Source organism: Benincasa hispida, chromosome 3 (assembly GCF_027475165.1).
Source record: "Benincasa hispida cultivar pf3 chromosome 3, pf3_genome.v1.1, whole genome shotgun sequence".
In the NCBI taxonomy this organism is placed as follows: domain Eukaryota; kingdom Viridiplantae; phylum Streptophyta; class Magnoliopsida; order Cucurbitales; family Cucurbitaceae; genus Benincasa; species Benincasa hispida.
In genome coordinates, this window is record NC_143480.1 from 41,156,409 (window position 1) to 41,177,602 (window position 21,194).

At 32.0% G+C, this 21,194-nt stretch overlaps 1 protein-coding gene and 1 long non-coding RNA gene across 3 annotated transcripts; both read right to left on the minus strand.

Moving 5' to 3' along the window:
- Positions 1-5,580: 5,580 nt before the first annotated feature.
- LOC120074065 (uncharacterized) lies at positions 5,581-12,621 on the minus strand. Of its 2 annotated transcripts, none has more exons than XR_005480878.2 (4): positions 12,217-12,621; positions 11,970-12,049; positions 6,826-6,975; positions 5,581-5,918 (listed from the first exon to the last, which is right to left on the minus strand). It is a non-coding gene; the product is annotated as an uncharacterized LOC120074065 (long non-coding RNA). The 2 variants fall into 2 exon arrangements; XR_016528070.1 differs by having other exon boundaries at positions 5,581-5,931.
- Positions 12,622-18,501: 5,880 nt separating this feature from the next.
- On the minus strand, positions 18,502-19,292 carry LOC150037276 (E3 ubiquitin-protein ligase). The gene is made up of 2 exons (XM_090311645.1): positions 19,158-19,292; positions 18,502-19,071 (listed from the first exon to the last, which is right to left on the minus strand). The coding sequence occupies exon 2, from the start codon at positions 19,053-19,055 to the stop codon at positions 18,717-18,719; it is 339 nt and encodes a 112-aa protein (XP_090167771.1). The 5' UTR covers positions 19,056-19,071; positions 19,158-19,292; the 3' UTR covers positions 18,502-18,716.
- Positions 19,293-21,194: the final 1,902 nt, after the last annotated feature.

Here is a 21,194-nt window from a genome sequence, read left to right on the forward strand (position 1 = left end):
AGATATAGCCACTTGTAGTCTTTGAATCATCCGAGAGGAAGTTCCAGTCAGCATCGCTAAACCCTTCCAGGACAGCGGGAAACTTCTGATAATGTAATCCTAGGTTTTGGGTTTTCTTCAAGTATCTCATAACCCTTTTTTATAGCATTCTAATGCTTTTTACTAGGTCTGCTTGTAAACCTACAAAGTAATCCTACACCATAAGCTATGTCAATTCTAGTGCAGTCAGCAGCGTATCTTAGACTGCCTATGATGCTCGCATACTTAGATTGATTAATACTTGATTAACACTATCACCGGTATTCTTGAACAACTTAACACTAGGGTCATAAGGTATACGTGTTGGTTTACATTCAAAGTAATTATATTTCTTTAAAACCTTTTCTACATAATGAGATTGATCCAAAGAAATTCCCTTTTTCAAACCTAGTCACTTTTATGCCTAAGATTACACTTGCTTCTCCTAAGTCTTTCGTGTCGAAGTTTGCACTCAACGTAGATTTCACATCATTTATGACATGCAAGTTTGATCCAAATATTAACAAATCATTTACATACAGACCCAGGATAATGCAAAGATCATTTTCAACCTTATGGTAGATGCATTTATCACTTTCATTAACCTTGAAACCTTTAGATAGGATTAGGTTATCAAATTTTTCATGCAAGCTTAGGAGCTTGTTTCAGACCATAGAGAGATTTGTCTAGTTTATAAACCTTATTTTCTTGACCATGGACTACAAAACCCTCAAGTTGTTTCATGTAAATCTCTTCTCCAAGTTCACCGTTTAGGAAGGCGGTCTTTACATCCATCTGATGTACTACGAAGTTATAAAGGACAGCGAGAGAGAACAAGACACGGATTGAGGTAATTCTAGTGACAAGGAGAAGGTGTCAAAGAAGTCTATGTTTTCTCTTTGTCTAAAGCCTTTTACCACTAACCAGGCTTTAAACTTGTCAACTGTTCCATTAGGTCTAAGTTTCTTCCTTAAGATCCATTTTCACCCTATTGCCTTGCAACCTAGGGGTAGATCTACTAAGTGCCAAGTCCTATTTAACTCAAGAGAGTCCATCTCATCATTTATGGCTTCTTGCCATAAGTTAGTATCTACTAAGGACAAAGTAGATTTTAGATCTTTGCGATCTTCTTCTACATTATAGGTCTGGAAGTCATCCCTGAAATCCTTGGCGGTTCTAGCTCTTTTTCTTCTTCTAGGTTCTGGGTCGGTTTCCTCTGTAAAGGTAGGATTTCTAACTAGGGTTAGACTACTGGATCCCGAGCCCTCACTATTGCTCGATTTAAAAGGAAATTTATCCTCAAAGAAGTCAGCATCATTTGACTCAATGATAACTTGGTTTACTAGATCATAGAACCTATAGGCTTTACTATTTATGGCATAACCTATAGAAACACACTCATAGGCTCTACTAGCTAGCTTTCTTCTTTTAGGTTCTGGAATCCTTAAATATTCTAGAGAACCCCATGTTTTAAAATATGACAGGTTTGGTCTTTTTATTCTTGAGGATTTCGTAAGGTGAAGTTGTGTTTTTAGACTTTGGGATTCTGTTTAGGACATAACACACGGTAAGGATGATTTCACTCCACCAATAAGACACAGCTCCTGAACTAAGTAAACTAGCAACTACTAGCTCAGCTAAAGTTTTATTTTTCCTTTTGACTTTTCCGTTCTTTTCAGGAGAGTAAGGTGTAGTGTTTTCGTGTATTATTCCATGTGAGTTGAAGAACTCTTTAAAGCTGTCTAAATCATACTCAGTTTCCCTATCACTTTGAAGTCTTTTAACCTTTCTATTAAACTAATTCTTTACTTCAGACACAAACAATTTGAAGGTATCAAACGCATCTTTTGTTTTTCAGCAAATATACAAAAGTAAAATCAGAGTAGTCATCAATAAAAGTAATAAAAAAAAAAATTACTGTTCCTAGCCAATATGCCATCAAATTCACATAAATCAAAATGGATTAAATCTAGAGGCTTAGAAATCCTAAGTACAGATTTATGCAGAGTTTTAGTAATTTTAGCCTGACTAGAATATTCGCATTTATCAAATTCATTCATGGATATCTTAGGTATCTTTTGCTTCCACCGTTTGAAGTTGCTCCTTCAAACCGGAATGGATGGTTGATATCGGATGTCATAATGTCGTTGTTACTTGTGAGGGTCATTACAGAATTGGCAAATGAATCGTCTTAAAACTGTTGGAAATGGTAACCCTCTGATAGTGAAACGGGATAGTAGCGAACAGTCAGGAAATGATGATCGGGTAAAGAACGGAACATACAAAACAGAAGCTCGTTACAGGCTGAGTCGCGGATCTCACTCTCATTAAGACGTTTTGCAGCTTTGCCCAAGTATGCAAATAGGTCAAGATACTGCCACGTCGTCTCTAGGATAAAATAACCCAAAAAAAACTTGATTGAAAATGCACAATTACCGACCGAGAACTCACACCTTCAAGCTGATTTGCTCGAAAGAACGAAATAACAAAATGGAGTGGATTAGGAGAAATTCCATCGTGAAGAGAAAAGAATGAGTGATTTGATGCAAAAAGGTGCTGAGAGTTGCACCTTTTATAAGCCTCAAAACCCAACTGCAACGTGAAATTACCGAATGAGAGAATCGCGTCCAACCACAGAACGTGTGCATGGAAGTCGATGCGGGGAAGACCAGCAACTGAGACCAACTCCACTTAACTTAAATTTTAGAAAATAATAATAATAAAAAAATGATAATTTTTATTAAAAGGACACGTTTCACTCACCGCATTGATCTATCTCCTCACTCCCTCCAAAACATAGCTATCCTTAAGGGCCAAACCCAAGGTCCAACATGGGAGTATAAAAAGAAGAGTGCATTCCCCAACTTAACCAATGTGGGATTCTCAAAAGTCAATTTTCTTTTAAAACTCAATTTTCACCAAGAGATATATACTTGTAAATTAAATGTGATTCATTAGAAGGTTTGGGTGTATTTGGTTTAACTTTTCTAATGCTTAATTTCGAAAAAAAATATTGTTTAACAATTACTCAAAATAATTTTTGGAAAAATGTGTTTATGAAATAAGTTGGTTAAAGAGAAATACTTTGGAAACTAGGAAGCACAGATACTTCTAATTGTGTATAGAATTGGTATCAAATACGTATCAAATATAGATATGGCCAGATACGTGATTTGAAATATATGGTTTTTTAAATTCTTTTATTTTTAGATACGTAAAGGGGATAGTCGATTTTTTTTTTTTCAAATTTAAGCTCAACCACTTAAAAAAACCCAACCCACAATCCATTTTATTTAAATGTGTGTTTCAGAATGATTTTTAAATCATCTATTTTTTTTTCATTTTAAAATCACTCAAAAACATACTTTTAATTACTCAAAAAATTAGTTTTTTATTTACACTTTTAAATATAATTTTCATATCATCAAAATTAGTTTCGAAGGATTAAACATGTTCCACGGTGATTTTAAAAATGACAAAAGTAATTTTAATCATTTTAAAATCACTCCCAAACATAAAAGTCTACTTAAATCAAGTAATCCAAAACAAAATAAATTAAAAATGATAAAAACATAAAAAATTAAAAGAAAAATCCGGAATCGTAATTAAATCTTCATTCTTCTCTTCTATCTCACTATCTAAATCATGATTTACAGCCTTGTTCATCATCAACTTCATTCTTTAATCTTCATCTTCTACTTCTTACCTACTATTGCTTTAGTCGCTCAACCGCCAGTCAAAGTCATTAGATTTTTTTTAAGTTTTCACTCCCTTCTTAAATCTATTTTAATCTAACTTAAAATAAGTATTATAATAATTAATAGGACATTATCATATATATATATATATATATTAATAATGAAGTAAAATAATATATAAGATAAAACTAGGATCACCACTCTCCAATCCGCATTAGGGTGGGGAAGTGGAAGGCATCCTTATCCAGTTGTCCTCACCCGCACCTTACATCGTTGTCAGCCCTGCCTTGAACTAGTTTTCTTTATGCTTCGGTTCCACCTCCATTAAATAGATAAACAGACGACATCCACATTTCTACTGCTGCTTTGCATCATTATCATCCCTAACTTCAACTAAATTTTCTTTTTACGGATTGATTCCTTCCACCTCCATCATGGTAATAAAGCCTTATGCATCACAAAATAGATAGAAGTTGGTAATGATTGAGATCAAACTATTACCATATATGATAAATCTATATAATAACAAGTAAGTTAGGTTAAGGGTACTAAGAAAATGTAGGTGAGTATGGAGAAAAGCTTTGAAAAGTGTTACAACACAGTTAAAAGTCTTGTTGTGTGAAGAATTGAAGCTATTCTCGAGGCAGGGAAGGCAAGTGGAGTGGAAGCTCTCGCGAGGAGTAGGGTCTCCATATCGAGTTATCAAGCAAAGAAAAAAGGAAAGGAAAGGAAAGTGGGGTTAGGGGACCAAATAAAAATGACAAGGTGGTCCAAAGAAGCACATGGATGTTTTTAAGCTCACAACTCCAATTGCCTTTTTTGTTTCCCATTTCCAGAGCAACCAAACAAATTACACAGCATGGCTTCATGTCCCACAATCTTTCTTTCTTTTTCCCTTCCTTCTTTTTTTCCTTTTTCTATTATTTTGGGTTTTCACATACTTACCTTCTTCTTTTTTTTTTTATCTTTAAAAAAAAAAAATTGTAATTCAATACATCCAAATGTATAGGTATTATGTTTTCAGAGATTCTATTTTTCTACGCTATTTTTTCTCTTAAAAAAAAAGGAGCTTTTTCTTGAATAAGAAGTTATTTGACATAGATTTGGAGAGAGGAAGATCTTGATGAAATTATTAAAATAATAATAATAATAATAAAGAGATGGCACACTGAAAGATAGCTGGAATATGTAAATTATACATTATTAAAACAAAAACTAAATAATGGAAAATAATTGAATAATATAAATTCTGATAATTGCCCAAATATAGATTTTTGTAGGGTTCTCTGCAAATTATTGTAGGAAGGAGAGACGTCAAAAATTAAAACAAGAGATTTGAGCCAATAATATGCTTATCACCATTATTTAAGTACATGCTTCTTCCAATTATTTAAGTTTAAAGACTTTATAAAGGATAGACAACTGGGACAATGGGACGGAGAGCAAGAGAATAAATTATTAGATTGTGACCGTCACAATGTAATTAATCACTCTTAATAATTGATTAATGATCATCATAATGTAGCTAATGCTGATCAATGGATATTCAAATTACATTTTTTTTTAAATTATATAAATTTGTGTGATACTAAAACATTATTGTCATCTTAGTACTTCAAACACATTTCCATAACTAAAATTTAATATTCATTTCACCTATCATTTGAGTTTAAGACCAAGACTAAAATTTAATTCACTAAGCACAGGGCACAAAATCTTCTCAAATATTGTAAAAAGGAAAATCAGGTTGCTCATCTCCATATGTTGGATTAGACCATAAGATAAATCATTTCACTTGTATCTGTGAAATATATTTCCCAATAATGGAGGATTCAACTAGTGAGAGCAATCAAAAGACAAGGGGTAGGACCAATAACAACTCACTTTTATGCTTATCCTAAAACATAGGACCCATTACAGAAGTGACAGATTGATATCTGACCTTGTATTCATAGTCCAAAAAGAAAAACCGATAAATAAACAAAGAAAAATATTTGAGTTCATCTTGAACTACACCTATCCTTGTAGAATCCATTAAGTATGGAGAGAATGGTACAAATGACTTCAACAAAAGAAATATATGTCGATAATTGGCGAGCTACATTCATGTTCGCATACACAACGTAAAAGAACCAATGATCCTCGATAAAATATAGGAGAACCGAGACAAAGGAAGGAACTTGTGAAATAATAACCATGAGCCTGAAAATAATACCTTCATTCAATAATATCAAAAAGGCACAATAAGCTTTAGAATGAGACAAAAGAATGTCATAAAACACAATCAAACCGAAGCCTGAAACAATCATTAACTAGCAGTAACGTAGATAATTTACCATCCACAACCTAACTATACTCTAGATATGAGATGAAACATCACACAGTCATTCTTTTTCTTTTCTATTAGAGAAGAACTCTCTCATTAAAAGAGAGAGATATACGAGAACTGAAGGCATAAAATCAACACATGGGAAAGCTACCAGGACAAGAAAAACTTCTTCAACTACCATTATATTAAAAAAAAAATGTGTCAATACAAAGGGTTTCCTCTAGGCACAGATTGAACAAGAAGCTCCAACAATTGGATGCAAATAAACAAAAATTATTGGTTAAAACACAATTTAGGTCCCTTCCTCTATAATCTTAAATGTCCAAATTTAGTCATACTGTCGATAAATCTTAAAATTTGACCTTATTAATAGTTTGAAGCTAAATATTATTGAAATTTGTTAAATAATAAGAATAATTTTTATAACAATGTGAATATGTTTCTAAAATTTATAGATCGAGTGTTAATATACATTTTTGTTTGGAAAAAAATTAGCAATAAACTAATAGTACAGACTAATTTTAAAATTTGTCAAAAGTACATAAACTAAATTCTGGACATTTTGGAAATTTATGGACTGAAATTAAGAAACAAAAACCAAGGTACGGAATGGTATTTTAACCAAAATGACTTTTTAAAAAGAATAAGCTGAGGAAGACGTGAATTCACATCTACCTCTACTTGTAACACCATCTGGGAGTAGAGCAGAATGGATTTCTCTGCATCAAACCTGCCATGTTAAATATAAATACTCTTCCAAAACAAAAGGGGAAAAACTACCTTAAGAATCTCTGTTAGCCCAAATAGCCTCCGTCGCTTCTCTTCGAATATGACTCTGCTCCCTAGAAGGGTGCTGAAAAATGAGAAACAATCTTTCAGGCTATAGTCAACATCCCTGTGTAGACTTTCATAACCAGAAAGCTAGGCGGCCTGCAGAGTCATTCAAATATTTTTCTTAAAACATATCACAAAAAACTAGTCTGTAAATTCGAAACCCAAATTACAGTTGAATGAAATCAACTCAAAGGACTTCAGAGTTGCCAGTATATTAGAGTAGAATCAATTTACAGATCATTTCCAGCAGTAAACTTGGTGTTCTGGAAAGCATATACACTGATACTTGTTTTTGTTTTTGGAATTTGGTTAAGAATTCAATTATTCTACTTGATAACAATGCAAATCATGGTAAGAAATGGAGAGGAAATAGGCTTAATTTTCAAAAACAAAAACAAAAAAACGAAATGGTTACCAAACGGGGCCTAAATTGTCTAATATACAGAATGTTGTTTCTATTAAAAAGAATGACGAAGAATCTAGAGAGGCAAAACTAATTGCTCAAACTCTATTTAATAATTATTTGATTTTTGGTATTTGAGAATTAAGCTTAGAGTTTCTTTGATTTTTTTTTTATCTACTTTCTACTATTTTCAAAATCTAAGTCATGTTTTGAGAATTATAAAAAGTAGCATTTAAAAACTTATTTTTGGTTTTGGAATTTGACTCAGAATTCATATGTTTCATTTTTTAAAAAAATAAAAACTATGGTAAAGGAATGATGAGAAAACAAGCCTAAATTTCAAAAATAGAAAATTGAATTGAACTCAGTATCAAATGGTGCCTTAGTTCTAGGAACCTTCGCATGATTAGATTGCTTAGTTCATTCGACTGTCTTCTAGTTCTTGTAAATTGCTTGGTCTACAATTACATTAAAGGAGAGGGGGGAAAAATACCATGTACCCAAGAGAGTCTTAGGTCTGAGACTTCCCCTTCAACCTAGAGTTGAGAATCATTTTTAATTGAGGTGCGGTGTTCTTGTTTTCCCCCTCACTACACTAATAGCATTCTAGAAAGTTGAAAAAATCCTGAAGTTTAACCCTCGTATCATTTCTAACTTGAGGGGATAGGCTAGAATGGATAAGAAAAACTATTCGATTTTGGGATATAAAATCAGGAGGTTCTCCTAGTTTCTTGAGAAGGTTGTTTCAATAGCAATCCAAAAGAATTGCAACCATGTCTAATTGCAGATGCCTTATGCCAAAGGTTCCATTAGTCTCGTTAAGGTACAACAATTTAAATTTTCTATGTAAAAGATGCTAGATATATTAAGAACATACTGAGGGGGTTGTGAAAAACATGCAATACAAAACTCTTGGCTAACAAAAATGGGGACCCACCCCATTCAGATTTGAAAACATGTGGCTCTCCCACAAGGGTTTCCTCTCCTTTGTTGATGACTGGTGGAATATCCCCCTCAATGGTTGGCCTGACCACGATTTCACCATGAAATTGAAGGGTCTGAAATCTGCTATCAAGGAGTGGAACCACAACACTTTCGGGAACAATGGGACTAGGAAAAATGTTCTTTTACAGGAACTGTCCATCATTGATAGAGATGCTAAGTTTGGTATCATGGAAGAGTCCATTAATTTGCATCGATTTTAGATGAAAGATCCAGAGAGGAACTCTTAACTATAAATGCTCGAGGAAAATTGATGGAGGCAAAAGTGCAAGGGTAATTGGCTTATTAATGGGGATGAAAACGCCAACTTCTTCCACAAATATGCTGCTGCCAAAAAGAGGAAGAGTTGCATTACAGAAGTGCTTAGTGAACAGAATATCAGTTTGCTCCAAGACCATGAGATTGAAGCTGCTTTCATCTCATTCTACAAAAAAGCTCTTCACAAAGGATTCTGGAACAAGGTTCCTGCCAAAGCCTATTGATTGGTCTCCCATCAGCACTGAACAGAGCAGCATGCTTGAGACTCCTTTCACAGAAGAGGAAATTTGGCTGGCGGTTAGGCTTAGGCTTTGGGGTCTAATAAGTCTCCCAAACAGGATGGTTATACTACTGAGTTCTTTAAAAGATCCTGGAACATCCTTAAGCCTGATCTTCTTAGGGTGTTGCAAGACTTTTTTTCAAAAGGGCATCATCAACTCCAATGTCAATGAGCATTAATTTCCCTTATCCCCAAGAAATCGATGCTAGGAAAGTGGGAAACTACAGACTTATTAGCCTCACCACTTGTCTATACAAGATCATTGCTCGAGTTCTTTCAAATAGACTCAAGAAAGTGTTGCCCTCAACCATCATGAATTACCAATCCGCCTTGGTGGAAGGAAGACAAATCATTGACTCGTCTCTCATTGCCAATGAAATTATTGAGGAATGGCACAGGCGAAGAATCCAAGGAGTGGTTATTAAGCTTGACGTTGAAAAAGCATTTGATAAAATAGATTAGGACTTTCTAAACAAAATGATGAGAATTAAAGGCTTTGGACACCACTGGCGCAACTGAATTAGAGGTTGTGTTTCTTCCACCAACTTTTCTATCATTAGCAATGGCAAACCCTGTGGAAAATTCAAAGCATCGAGAGGACTTGGACAAGGTGACCGTCTCTCACCATTCCTTTTCATTATGGTCATGGACTCTCTTGGAAAAAATTTAACATTAGCGGCAAATTCCAGTTACATTAGAGGATATAAAGATGATTTGAACTTCATCAACATCAATCATCTATTATTCACGGATGATACAATCCTTGTTTCAGTCAACAAGGAGGAAGAGATTGATAACCTTATCAATTTGATTAACTTCTTCGAACATGCCTTCGGTCTCGGCCTTAATAGACATTAATCGGAATTCTTGGGAATTCACGATGATGTGGCATGGGTGGAATACATTGCTAACAAATATGAATGCAAAGTGGGTACATGAACAGCATTTTATTCGGGTCTTCCCCTGCATGGCAAACCTTTATCCATTTCATTTTGGGAGCCCATTTTGGATAAGAGTGGGAAGAAACTACAAGCTTGGCAACATAATTTCCTATCAAAAGGTGGTCGTCTCACCTATTGAATGCCACATTAACCAATATCAATCTGCCTATATTATTGTCCCTCTATCAGGCACCTTCTATTATGGTGGATAAAATTGAACAGGTCTTTCGCAATTTACTCTAGGCCAGTAACAGAGAACAGTGTTGACCATCTTCTCAAATGGGAGTACATTTTGAAGCAAAGAGATCTGATTTACCACAATGTCCTCTGCAAGCTCAAATATGGTGCTTCTACTGCATTTTGGACCGATCCATGATACGGTAACAGCCCCTTCTGTTGAGCTTTCCCTAAATTATATGCCATTGCCAATTCCAGGGAAGCATCCATCAACAATGTATGGAACAACAGTAATGGTTTTTGGTCACTGAATTTCAGGAGGAACTTCAAAGATGATGAAATTATCGAATGGGCAGAGCTTACAAACCACATTCCCAATGTTGCTTTGACAAAAGCCCCTGATACATGGTCCTGGAATCCTTATAAAAGTGGAGTCTTCTCAACAAAATCCCTATACACACACCTCCTTGAGGATCAACCATGGAGTTCACAAGACATATTCATGCGTGTCTGGAAAATTAAAGACCATAAAGGAATCGAGTTCCTTTTATGGGAAATTACATATACATGTCCCAACACCATGGATAGGCTCCAAAAACGATGTCCTTGGAGCTGTCTCTCTCCATCATGGTGCTGCCCATGTCAAATAGCCATGAATCACACAGCCATCTATTCATCAATTGCCCATTTGTGGCCAATATTTGGTCGGAAGTCACACAAGTTTTTCATTGGTCTCCAGCTGTCCCTTAAGATTCTATCCCTTGGATTAATTCTTTGTTTAATGATCATACTTTTAAGGCTGACAAAGAACGTATCTGGACAAGCATCATCTCAGCATTTTTGTGGAAGGTTTGGGAAGAAAGAAATGCAAGGATTTTTCAAGACAACACCAATTCTTCCATGGAGGTTTTAGAGTTAAACATTACAATCGCCCTTTTTTGGTGTAAAGATATACAAACAATTAAGAATCATGGTTTCTCTTTTCTTATTTCAAATTGGAAGCATCTTTGTATACCCTTGGATAGGTCCTTTTGTATATCTTTGGATATTTCACTCGACCAATGAAATCATTTCTTATCCAAAAAAATCTCTTTTTTTCTACCAGTAGTGCTTTAGATCCAATTTTTGTATGCCAACAGCAACAAACTTCCTCTAGAAACCAAATTCTTTAAACTTCTTCCTTGAAAGTTATTTATGCACATTCAGTATCTGTTATCATGAATAATACATTGAAGGAAAGAATGACTAAGGAGACTGGAAGGGCTAACAGAAAATCAAGAGAACTCTGAGAAAGAGAGTTGACAAATGCATAGACCTAAATGTTAAGCCTACGCCAACAATTTATTAATCAACAAGGAACAAAGGTGATTTGGGAGCTCCCCATCTCTCCTAAATGCTCAACAGAGAATGTTCAAGCCCAAAAATGCAGAAAAAAGATAACATGGCTCCTCTCACAAACGCTCCTCCATAACAGCCCTCCCTTACATGGCCCTCGTCCTAAATGCCAAAAAATTACAGGCCCGGCTCTCACAATGCAACTGCCCTTCACAAACCAGTGCCCTTCTTCTCATTCTAACACTCATAAACTTTTGCAATTGAGAGCCTCTCACCAAACTTTGCCAGTCTCCAGAATTTAGGATACTGTAATCCAGAACTAGGGATATTTTGGGGATATTAGTAGGATAGTGGTGAGGGTATAGTGGTAATTAGTTAGTGGTGCTTTGGTTATAAATAAAGGAAGTTGGACACCTTAGGAGTGGGATCATTTTGGTAACTCAGTCCTTATTGAATTGGTTGTGGTAGAGACATAACTCTATCGAAAGGCTATTAATATTGTGTTTTCTTCTTGATATTGCAATATTCTTTGTTGTTTTCATATATTTTCTGTATTTTGGTAACCTAACACTTCCCTCACCTTTAGCTCACCAAATACCATATTCTAACTCAAGGGAAAAAAAATAGTAAACGTTGAATTTAAGAAACCAGGGTACAACACCAATGCCCTAACTATGCACATTAAATCCAATACCTTGATATGACCTATAATCTCACAACCTCCACTATCCTATCAACATCCAATCAGTGATCGATCAACAGATTTAGGAGTACCTGGGTAGTTGAAAAAAAATATCAGCCAAATTGAATGCAAATTGTCCCTCAGGAGGGCAATCATGAGTTCATAAACTAAAATGAATTGATAGAAATGATGTGTACAGGATGAACTATTAAAATGAAAATCTTCAGCTATAGACTAAATCTCTAAACGACACAAATACCAGTGGATCACCAAATCGGCGGCAAGTCGTCTATGATGGACCCCATCAGCTCGAACTCAACACTCCAGATTGTAAAACCAAACGGATCGAGTTACTATGGACCAAATCGGCGGCGGCGATTTAGAGTCAGACATGGCTTCGAATCGGAGAATACATTACAGAATAGAAAGCTCCAATAAGGGAATGGAGATTAGGGTTTTTAAGAACGAAGAAGAAGAAGAAATTTGGAATCCTGTAATCATCATATTCATCGTTTGGTCAAAATGACATTCAACCTAGCTCGATTTTTAAAATGACGCCATCGGGAGATTTGTTTGTTATCTTCATATTAAACTTTTGTTTGACAAATTTATCCCAAAAATATATATATATATAAATTCGAATTGTGGTTGAACTTATAATTTTGGAAGTGAAAATCTTGAAAAGAACACTTTTATTTTATTTTTTTAATTTCCTTTTTGGTGCTTTTTTAGATTTTTCAATATCCTATTATTTGAATTACTTGTTTCCAAACTCTTATATCTTATCACAAACCAAACGTACGACAAAAATTCGAATTTGAGGCACCAACATGTCTAAACAGATCCCATTAAAGGGTTATTATGTCATAATCGCAAAATGGTTTTAGAAAAAGGACTACCACACAATACATTAAATAATCAATATATGAATCTAAACATAACTCTTGCAAAGTATCTAAAAAAAACTAAAATCAAAAGAATGTTAATTCCAAAATTTGAATAGAAAATGTATCTGGCCACCTTCCATGTGATACTAATTGTGAATTTGTTTAAAGGAGAAAAGAATGTGGCATGTAAAAAAAAAAAACCTATAGATCAGTGTAGTGCTTCCACACACACTCTAATATTTAAGTCAAATAATGAAACAGTTTGGAAGCTAAGGAGTTTGAGAGTGGCATTCTAGTTATCTCGTTTGAAGTTATAATGATGTATTTATAGAGGTGATTGGCCTAGATTGTTCTATTAGGATTTTGAAGTCATTTTAGGATAATCATATAACCTATGTTTGGTTATGGCAGGTATCAGGTAAAGTCCATTTTGGTCTTAGGGCGATACTTTGAACCGGAACATGCGTGGGACATGTCCTATTAACTATTTGACTAGGGTCGACCTTGGTTAAGGTTGATGTCGCACATAAATTGGGCTTTGCCATAAACTAACCTTCTCTCATCCATCTAGAGTGTTATTTTATATTGTTTTTTTCTTGACCTTATCATTTCTATTCTTATTTTATGATGATTATATCATGTGGTCGAAAATAACAAAAAGTATAACTCAAAATATAAATTCAGTTTTCTTGCTTTTAAATATAAGTGGAAAAAAGAATAGAACTCGAAAGAAAATAAAATTTTTAAAAGTTAATAACCTCACACGGAGGTAGATCGAAGACTAAACCATGTTATTAAAAGTATTTTCGTGTATATTATTTTACTTTTATTTATTTTTTGAGAAATAGTTTTCGAAAATTGTTTAAAATGTTAAATTATTAAAATTATTCTTAAATATAGCAAAATGTCACCGCATATCTACGATAGATATCTTATCAGTATTTATCCATGTCTGTCGATGATAGATGATAATAGTTGTCGACCGATAAATTTTTTTATCAATCACAAATTATCACGTCATTTCCTAAATTTACAAATCATCAAATTTTGGACCACTTAAAAGCTAACATGTGTCCCAAAATGAAATTGAAGACATAAATTGATAGATTCAAATGATGCCACTTGTTTTCTTCGTGACCATTGGATTGGATGAAATTAATTTGGTCTAATTTGATATTATAATTTGGGTTAATATCAAATTTAGCCCAAAAATAAGTTCAATTTAACTCAAATGTCAAATTGGGTCCAAATTCAAGTAAATGGGCTCAATGACCAAATCCATAGACTTACCAAGCCCACTAGAGAACTCTATAAATAAAGGAGTTCTCTAGAGAGAATTTTCTACAATTAGAAAACTCATTGACTTTAGAAGATTGAACCACTATTTGAAACTTAAGTTCTGAAGATACAAAGATCCTTCCAACACTTCAACTTCAAAAACATCACGCGCTCTAATTTCCCAAGTCAAGTGTACACATTCAACTGATGGAGAATCAAAGGATGAAGCATTAGAGATCGAACTACATCGCATCAAATCAATACAAACATAAATTCAACTCCACGAAACAAATTTATCCGTTTGCTATATTCGTAAATATTTTAATTCATTTTTTTATATTTGAAAACGACCTTTTCTCTATATATTTATTGTGTTTTAATTAACATTACGATGTTGTTAGTAGATTCACCTTGTTTTTTAAAATAGAATGAGAACTCTTACCAAATGTGATTAAAAACGATCATTTTTAGCCTTATACAAATTAAATTCTAACATGTGATACAATTAATACTTCATCCATCAAAGACTACCTAAAAACCAACTCATAAATCACAACTAATTCAATTAACAAAGCACTCACGGAAATACTTATACATACCCACCAAAAATAATTTTTTTTTACAAAAAGAAAAAAAAAACATAACTTAGTGAAAATTTATCAAAAGTGATAATAGACAAAACATAACCCCTATCTAAAAATATTATCACATACAACCACAAATCATTAAAATATTGTGTTTTTTTTTAAAAACAAAAAAGAAAAAAGAAAAAAAAAAACTTATATGATACCTTCCAATAAAACTAAAGGTTTAACGTTAAAATCGACTTATTAATTAAGTCTATTATAAAAGTAAAAGTCTAGACCGATTAGAAACACGATGAAAGATAATCCAAACAAATCTTAAATCATTAATAAAGTTATATTTCTTTTTTTTTAAAAAAATATATATATATATAATATTAAAACCTCATTTAAGGCCAAGGGAGAGAGATAAACATAAAAATAAAAGAATAAAAAAGGGGTATTTAGTTTGAAAGAAAGGGCTTTAGTTATTATTAGAACAGAAATAAAAGGATGAAGGGAAATGAAGAAAAGTTTCACAAAAATAGTAAAATAGAAATTGAAAGGAGAGAAAGTGGAATTAAATTTGTATTTATCATATTGACGTAATACTCTCTCTTTGGCTTGGTTTCATTGTTCTCAACCGCCTCAATTACTCTTGCATTTATGTTCTTCTTTAATTTAATGTCTCTCTTCTTCAATCTAATGCAATGTAATTACTCCTCCTTCCATTGCATTTTTATATGCTCTCTCATTTTTTCCTTTCTTTTCTTCAATTCTCGAACCACTTTATTGTCTATCTCTATAAAACATAGTTTAACCGTAGGTGACATATACCGACTCCTTCTTTCAAATTTTCATATCATATACTGAAAAATATTTCTTAACTCTCTCTAATTTCAGTTTTGGTATATCTCTTACATTTCTTATTTGTCTTGAATAAAATCTTTATTATACGTTTGATCAAGAATTCAGAAATAGGAATTTGAAAACGAAAAATGTATGTATTTTTACTGTATTTGAATTTAAATAAATTCAATAGCGATTTAGAATTTGAAATTTGGGGAAAATGTAAATGTTTTTTTATTAAAAGAAAATCATGGGTCACAAAATCTAAATACTCTTTATAAATTGGACCAACAAAAACTTACTAGATATATAAGTGAGTTTGAAAGCAATAAATTAAATTTGGATTAGAGACTATGCATGCCCTTAATTTCTCAAATATCATGTTTTATAGCTCAATAACTTTGGATAAAGATTATTTTAATATATTTTAATTTTTTCAAGTAATTGTTTCATGTCATTTGAAAAACCCCAATTCATTTGTTTTCCTTTTGTTTTATTTAACGATATGCAAGCTTATAACAAAAAAAAAAAAAAAAAAAAAAGACACTTAAAAAAGTTGACGAATTGAGATGAGACATTTGGATCAATCTCTCTCATTTTAATACATAAATTTATTCTTTTATTTTATATTATTAAAATTAATTAATATATTATTTTATAATTTAGAAAATTATATTAAATTTTAAATTATAATATTTGAATTTAACTACTCCAGATTCATAAATTAATTAATTAATTATATAATAAACGGTAAAGAACCGATACATTAATACTATTAATTCATTAATAAATTATATTAGTAATTAATTATCATTATGATTACAATTTTATGAGATTATTTTTTAATAATTATAAATAGATTTTCATTATTAATTATAATTCACAAAATGTTATATTTATTTTGTAAACTGATTTCGATTGTTTTAATAATTAATAATCGTGTAATTAAGTAACTTTAATTATAAATTACTCAATTTTACAAATATTTGTAATTAATATTATAATTGGAGATTAGCAACTAAAGTATTTAATTTAAAAATGAGTCAATTTGATTTAAAAAAAAAACAAAACAAAACAAAAGTGTTTAGCAACTTCTCAAAATAGTTTTTTAAGTGTAGTTCAACTAGTTTTTATCAAACTAGTTTAAATAAAAATTATTTTATTGAAAATTATTTTTTTTCTCTAATCAATCTGAACATACCCTAATTTTATTACCATTTTAGTATCTGAACTTTGAAGATTGGGTAACAAGTCTATAAAAAATATTATTAAAAAAGTCTTATAAAATCTTTGATGTTTCTTTAAGAATGAAGTAAATTTAGAGAAACATGGCATATAAATTTAAATGAGATTGTTATAAACGAGACCTAACTTTTCCTAAAATCTATAGAAAAAATTAGGAGAATAGAAAATGAAATTTGTGGATTAAAAATATAAAAGTAAATGTAGTTTTATTTATCTATCATTATTATTATTATTTTTGGGTGTGTTTTTAATGTACCGTATTCAATTAATATTTGAGAGTTTGAGTTAGTTGAAAATTTATGTAATTTATCGCCCAAAAAGAATCCATGCACTGCACATGATTTAATGGAATGTTTAAATCACCTACCTTCTTTTACGTTGTTTATAATTAATCACCACCCAATTGGAGCGTGCCATGTCATCATATGTGGGTCCCGTTGCCAACTCTTTCAAGTAGCGGACCCCACTACAACTCTTCCATTGGGCCCCGCCCCACTCTAATCCTCCCTCACCTCCTTCTTTTCGAGTTAGTTTCATTAATTTTCTCTGTACTAATCTTTTGTTATTTTAAATTAATTACTCTTTAGTTTGTTAAATGTCTTTTTTGTTTCTAATTTTTTTTTCCAATTGAATCCTTATTACTTAAAAAGTTATCGACAACCGTGTAAATAAAAACATACTTAATATATAAAAAAAAAAAAAAAAATTGTCTCTCTTGATAACTATTTAGAATCTATTTAATTACCGCTTGAATTTTTTTTTTTTTTTCATTAGAAAATTATATGAAAAAAAATAACAAAAGAGAGTGAGCTTGTATATTAATTTATTTTTAATTGTGTTCATATACTAAAATATTAATGTCGATATCGAGATTGAAATTCTAATTTTATAGATATATTAACAAAATATCGATACCAACTTATATTTTTGTGAAAAAATCGAAATTAATCATCAAGTTGTTTTTACTCTCATACTAATTTATTGATATTGTTATTAATATGTATATCCATATGGAGATTAGTAAATGACATTTCTTAATACTTTGTGAGTATTTATAAAGTACATTAAAGATATCAATTAATATTTAATATCGATGGTGAAGTCTCCACTTTACAAGTATATTGACATATTGACATATTGACGAACATTTCAATCCGTGGTTGAATTACCTTTCAAACTATTCAATTTTTTTTAAAGAGAAAATATATTGAAAAACGAGATAAAAACTAAATACAACTAAGGTCTTCTGACTCCGTCCAAAAAAGCTTGAAAAGATATTATGGGCATGAACAACTTTATTGCAAGTCCTATAATTACTGTTTTAATTAGCACTTCAAACCGTTCAAAATTACACTATAATAATATCAATACTTTAATTAATCACACTAATTGTCAAGAGCAAACTTTTTTCAGCGATAATTAGCATACACTCTCTCTTCCAGGTGAACGTTGAATCCCCTACCTCACAACTCCGGTATTGAAAAAAAAAAACAAATTGCACTTCTTGCCACGTAATATTTATTATAAACTACATTTTTAAAAATAATAATTCATATTTAGTTTGATATGTAAATTACAAAACAAAATAAAAGGAAAAGAAAAGAAAAGGGGAAAAAAAGAGAGAGAAAGAGAGGGGGAAAAAACATAAAACATTTGGCTACTTGCAGTTAACCGGTGGTTACATAGTCCTTGTGCTAAAAGAAGGGAGAGAAAAAAAAATCGGATCCCTAAATATTCTTTTTTTAACTCACAAAAATAAAATAAAATCTCTCTCTAAATCCTTCTACAGTTCTACTTTCCTATCAACACAGTAAAATTAAACTACCTTCTAAAAAAAAAAAAAGAAAAAAAAAAGAAAAAAAACTCTCTATTGAGCTAGCTTCTCTCTCAAGACTTATAGAATTTGTTCTTCTTTGTCTCTGTTTTTTTCTTTTGTTCTAGTTTTTTCTGGTTTTGACGGCGGCGTTATCATGAAGAACATCGAGAAGAACAGTGCTTTTACATTTCGGACATTTCGGATCTTCTTCCGACAACATAACATACATCAGACAACGTGGACATCCCACCAGCATCATCGATGTTGCTTCAGGGCTATTTGAGTATCTCACCGCCGCCGCCATATCTTCCTCCGACGACACACACGAGCTCGGCGGCGACGTAGGTGACACCGTGGCAGACCGGCTCGGTGATTCCATTCCTCTGTTTGCTCTCGGCGGCGATAAGTTCAGTTTCAGCTCGAGCTTTGGGGTCGAAGCTCCACTGTTTTTTCGATTCATCTTCTCTTATTATTATCTGCACAAAATCAAAATGGGTTTTGTGTTAAAATGGTTAATTTGAATCTCGACATGCAAATAAGAGGAGATTGGAAATAAATTCACCTGAAAAAGGGGGTTTTGGGAGAAAAACAGAGGAAGGGGGGAAAAACAGGGGAGAATTTTAGGAACAGAGTTGGAATTGCAGGGGAATTGGGGACTGTAAGAGGGGATTATTTATAAGGCCAAGAACTCAAGTGGGGTCTGCTTTTTAGGCCTTATTTAATTGTGTATTTGTTGTGTGAAAGAGAGAGAAAGAAGGGAAAAAGAAAGAGGAAATTAAAGAGCTTTATTGAAAATGAGTTGAAAATGAGGCTGTTGTAATGTTATGTAATTGATTGTGGGAAAAAAACCCCACAACAAGTATATTTAAGAATTGAAAAAAATTATGGCACTTGCAAAAATAAAAAAAATAAAGATAATTGTTTACCTAAAATAGTAAAATTTAATATTTTGATATAAATTAATAGAAATCTATCATTGATAGATGCAGATAAAAGTCTATTAATATATTTTTTTTATTTCTGTAAATAATTTGATATTTTTTTATATGGAAACCTTTTTCAAAAATTACAAATTTATTATTATTATTAATTTCATAGAAAAACAAAAGACTCTGCCTTTGCCCTTTGTTGTATTTAATTCAAAATTAATTAAGGTAGTCCACTCCATGTTCCATGTTAGAGTAGAGTGAGATAATATAGGGAGAGAGAGGTGAACATCATAATGTCAAATAAGTTTAATGTAAATAACGAAGGAGGTTCGATGCGGAAGCATGAATCATGTCTTAATTTTATTTTTACAAATAATTTAAATTATAGAAGAAACACATAATGCATATTAGAAATTTGTAGCATACCTTTTAGATTAAACAGATAGATTAGGGTTTAGATTTACACTAACTTTTGAAGAATCAATTCTTCACGATAATCTTCCTCGATCTAGTCACAAACTCTCTAATTTGAAACTCATACGGAACCAGAACCTAACGTGGACACCACCACAAATGAGTCTTATGTTCCTTGGGGGTTGAGAATTAAACGAAATTGTGAGCTCTCTTAATTTTTGGGAAGAGCAGGAAGAATTTTGCTTGGAATGAATTACGTTGGAGAGAATTTCACACATAGACACATGTGATCTCTTATGTGAATAAGATGAAGAAGTGTCAAAACCCAACTCTCCACTACCACGATTGTACCAAGAGTATCAAAGGTATTGTAATCCCCCCCCCCAATTTAAAATTTAATTTAATTTAATTTAATAAATAAATAATATATAATAACTAACTTATTATATATAATATATATATAACTATATGTTATATCAAATATAATACATAACTATAGTTTACATTATATCAAACATAATATAATTCATGGTTCTAAAACTCTCAATAATTCATGGTATTTAATATAAATCAAATTTATATTAAATTTAATTGTATAAATCTAATTCATATAATTAATATTTGAATCATATCCAAATATTTAATTCCTCTCAAAATAAACTTTATATTATAATGTATCAAATACATTATATTGATCATACTATATATAATCAATTTAAAATAATTACATCATATATAATTAATCCATTCAATTAATTTGAACCATCAGACTAGTCCAAAATTAATTCTCAATAATCCCAGTTGAACTACAGAGGGGATCGTATGGATCTGTAGATTGAATTTCTAATGGTACTTGAATAATTAATTAAACTCTTTTAATTAAATTACTCAACATCCATTAACTGTCGGTCACTCCATTGAAGACCGACAGCTGCACTATTCGCACCACAGATATATTTCTTTGTCCATTAGATATAATCAATCAATAGTGCGATGACCCTTCGCAAATTGCTCGTAAGTACAACTGGGCCAAAATTATCGTTTTCTCCTATAGTTACATCAATCTCGTTAAGTACCATTGATCCTTTTAATGAACAATAAGTCAAGGTCCAACTATGACCAAACCCCTCTCAGGCCAAAAAAGTGTGTGGCGTCACATTGTTCAAGTCTCAGAATCAACCCTTGAAGAAGCAATTTATCTATTTACCCCGACATTAGAGAATGAGTAAATTTCGTCTTGTGTAGTTGTGTTTACA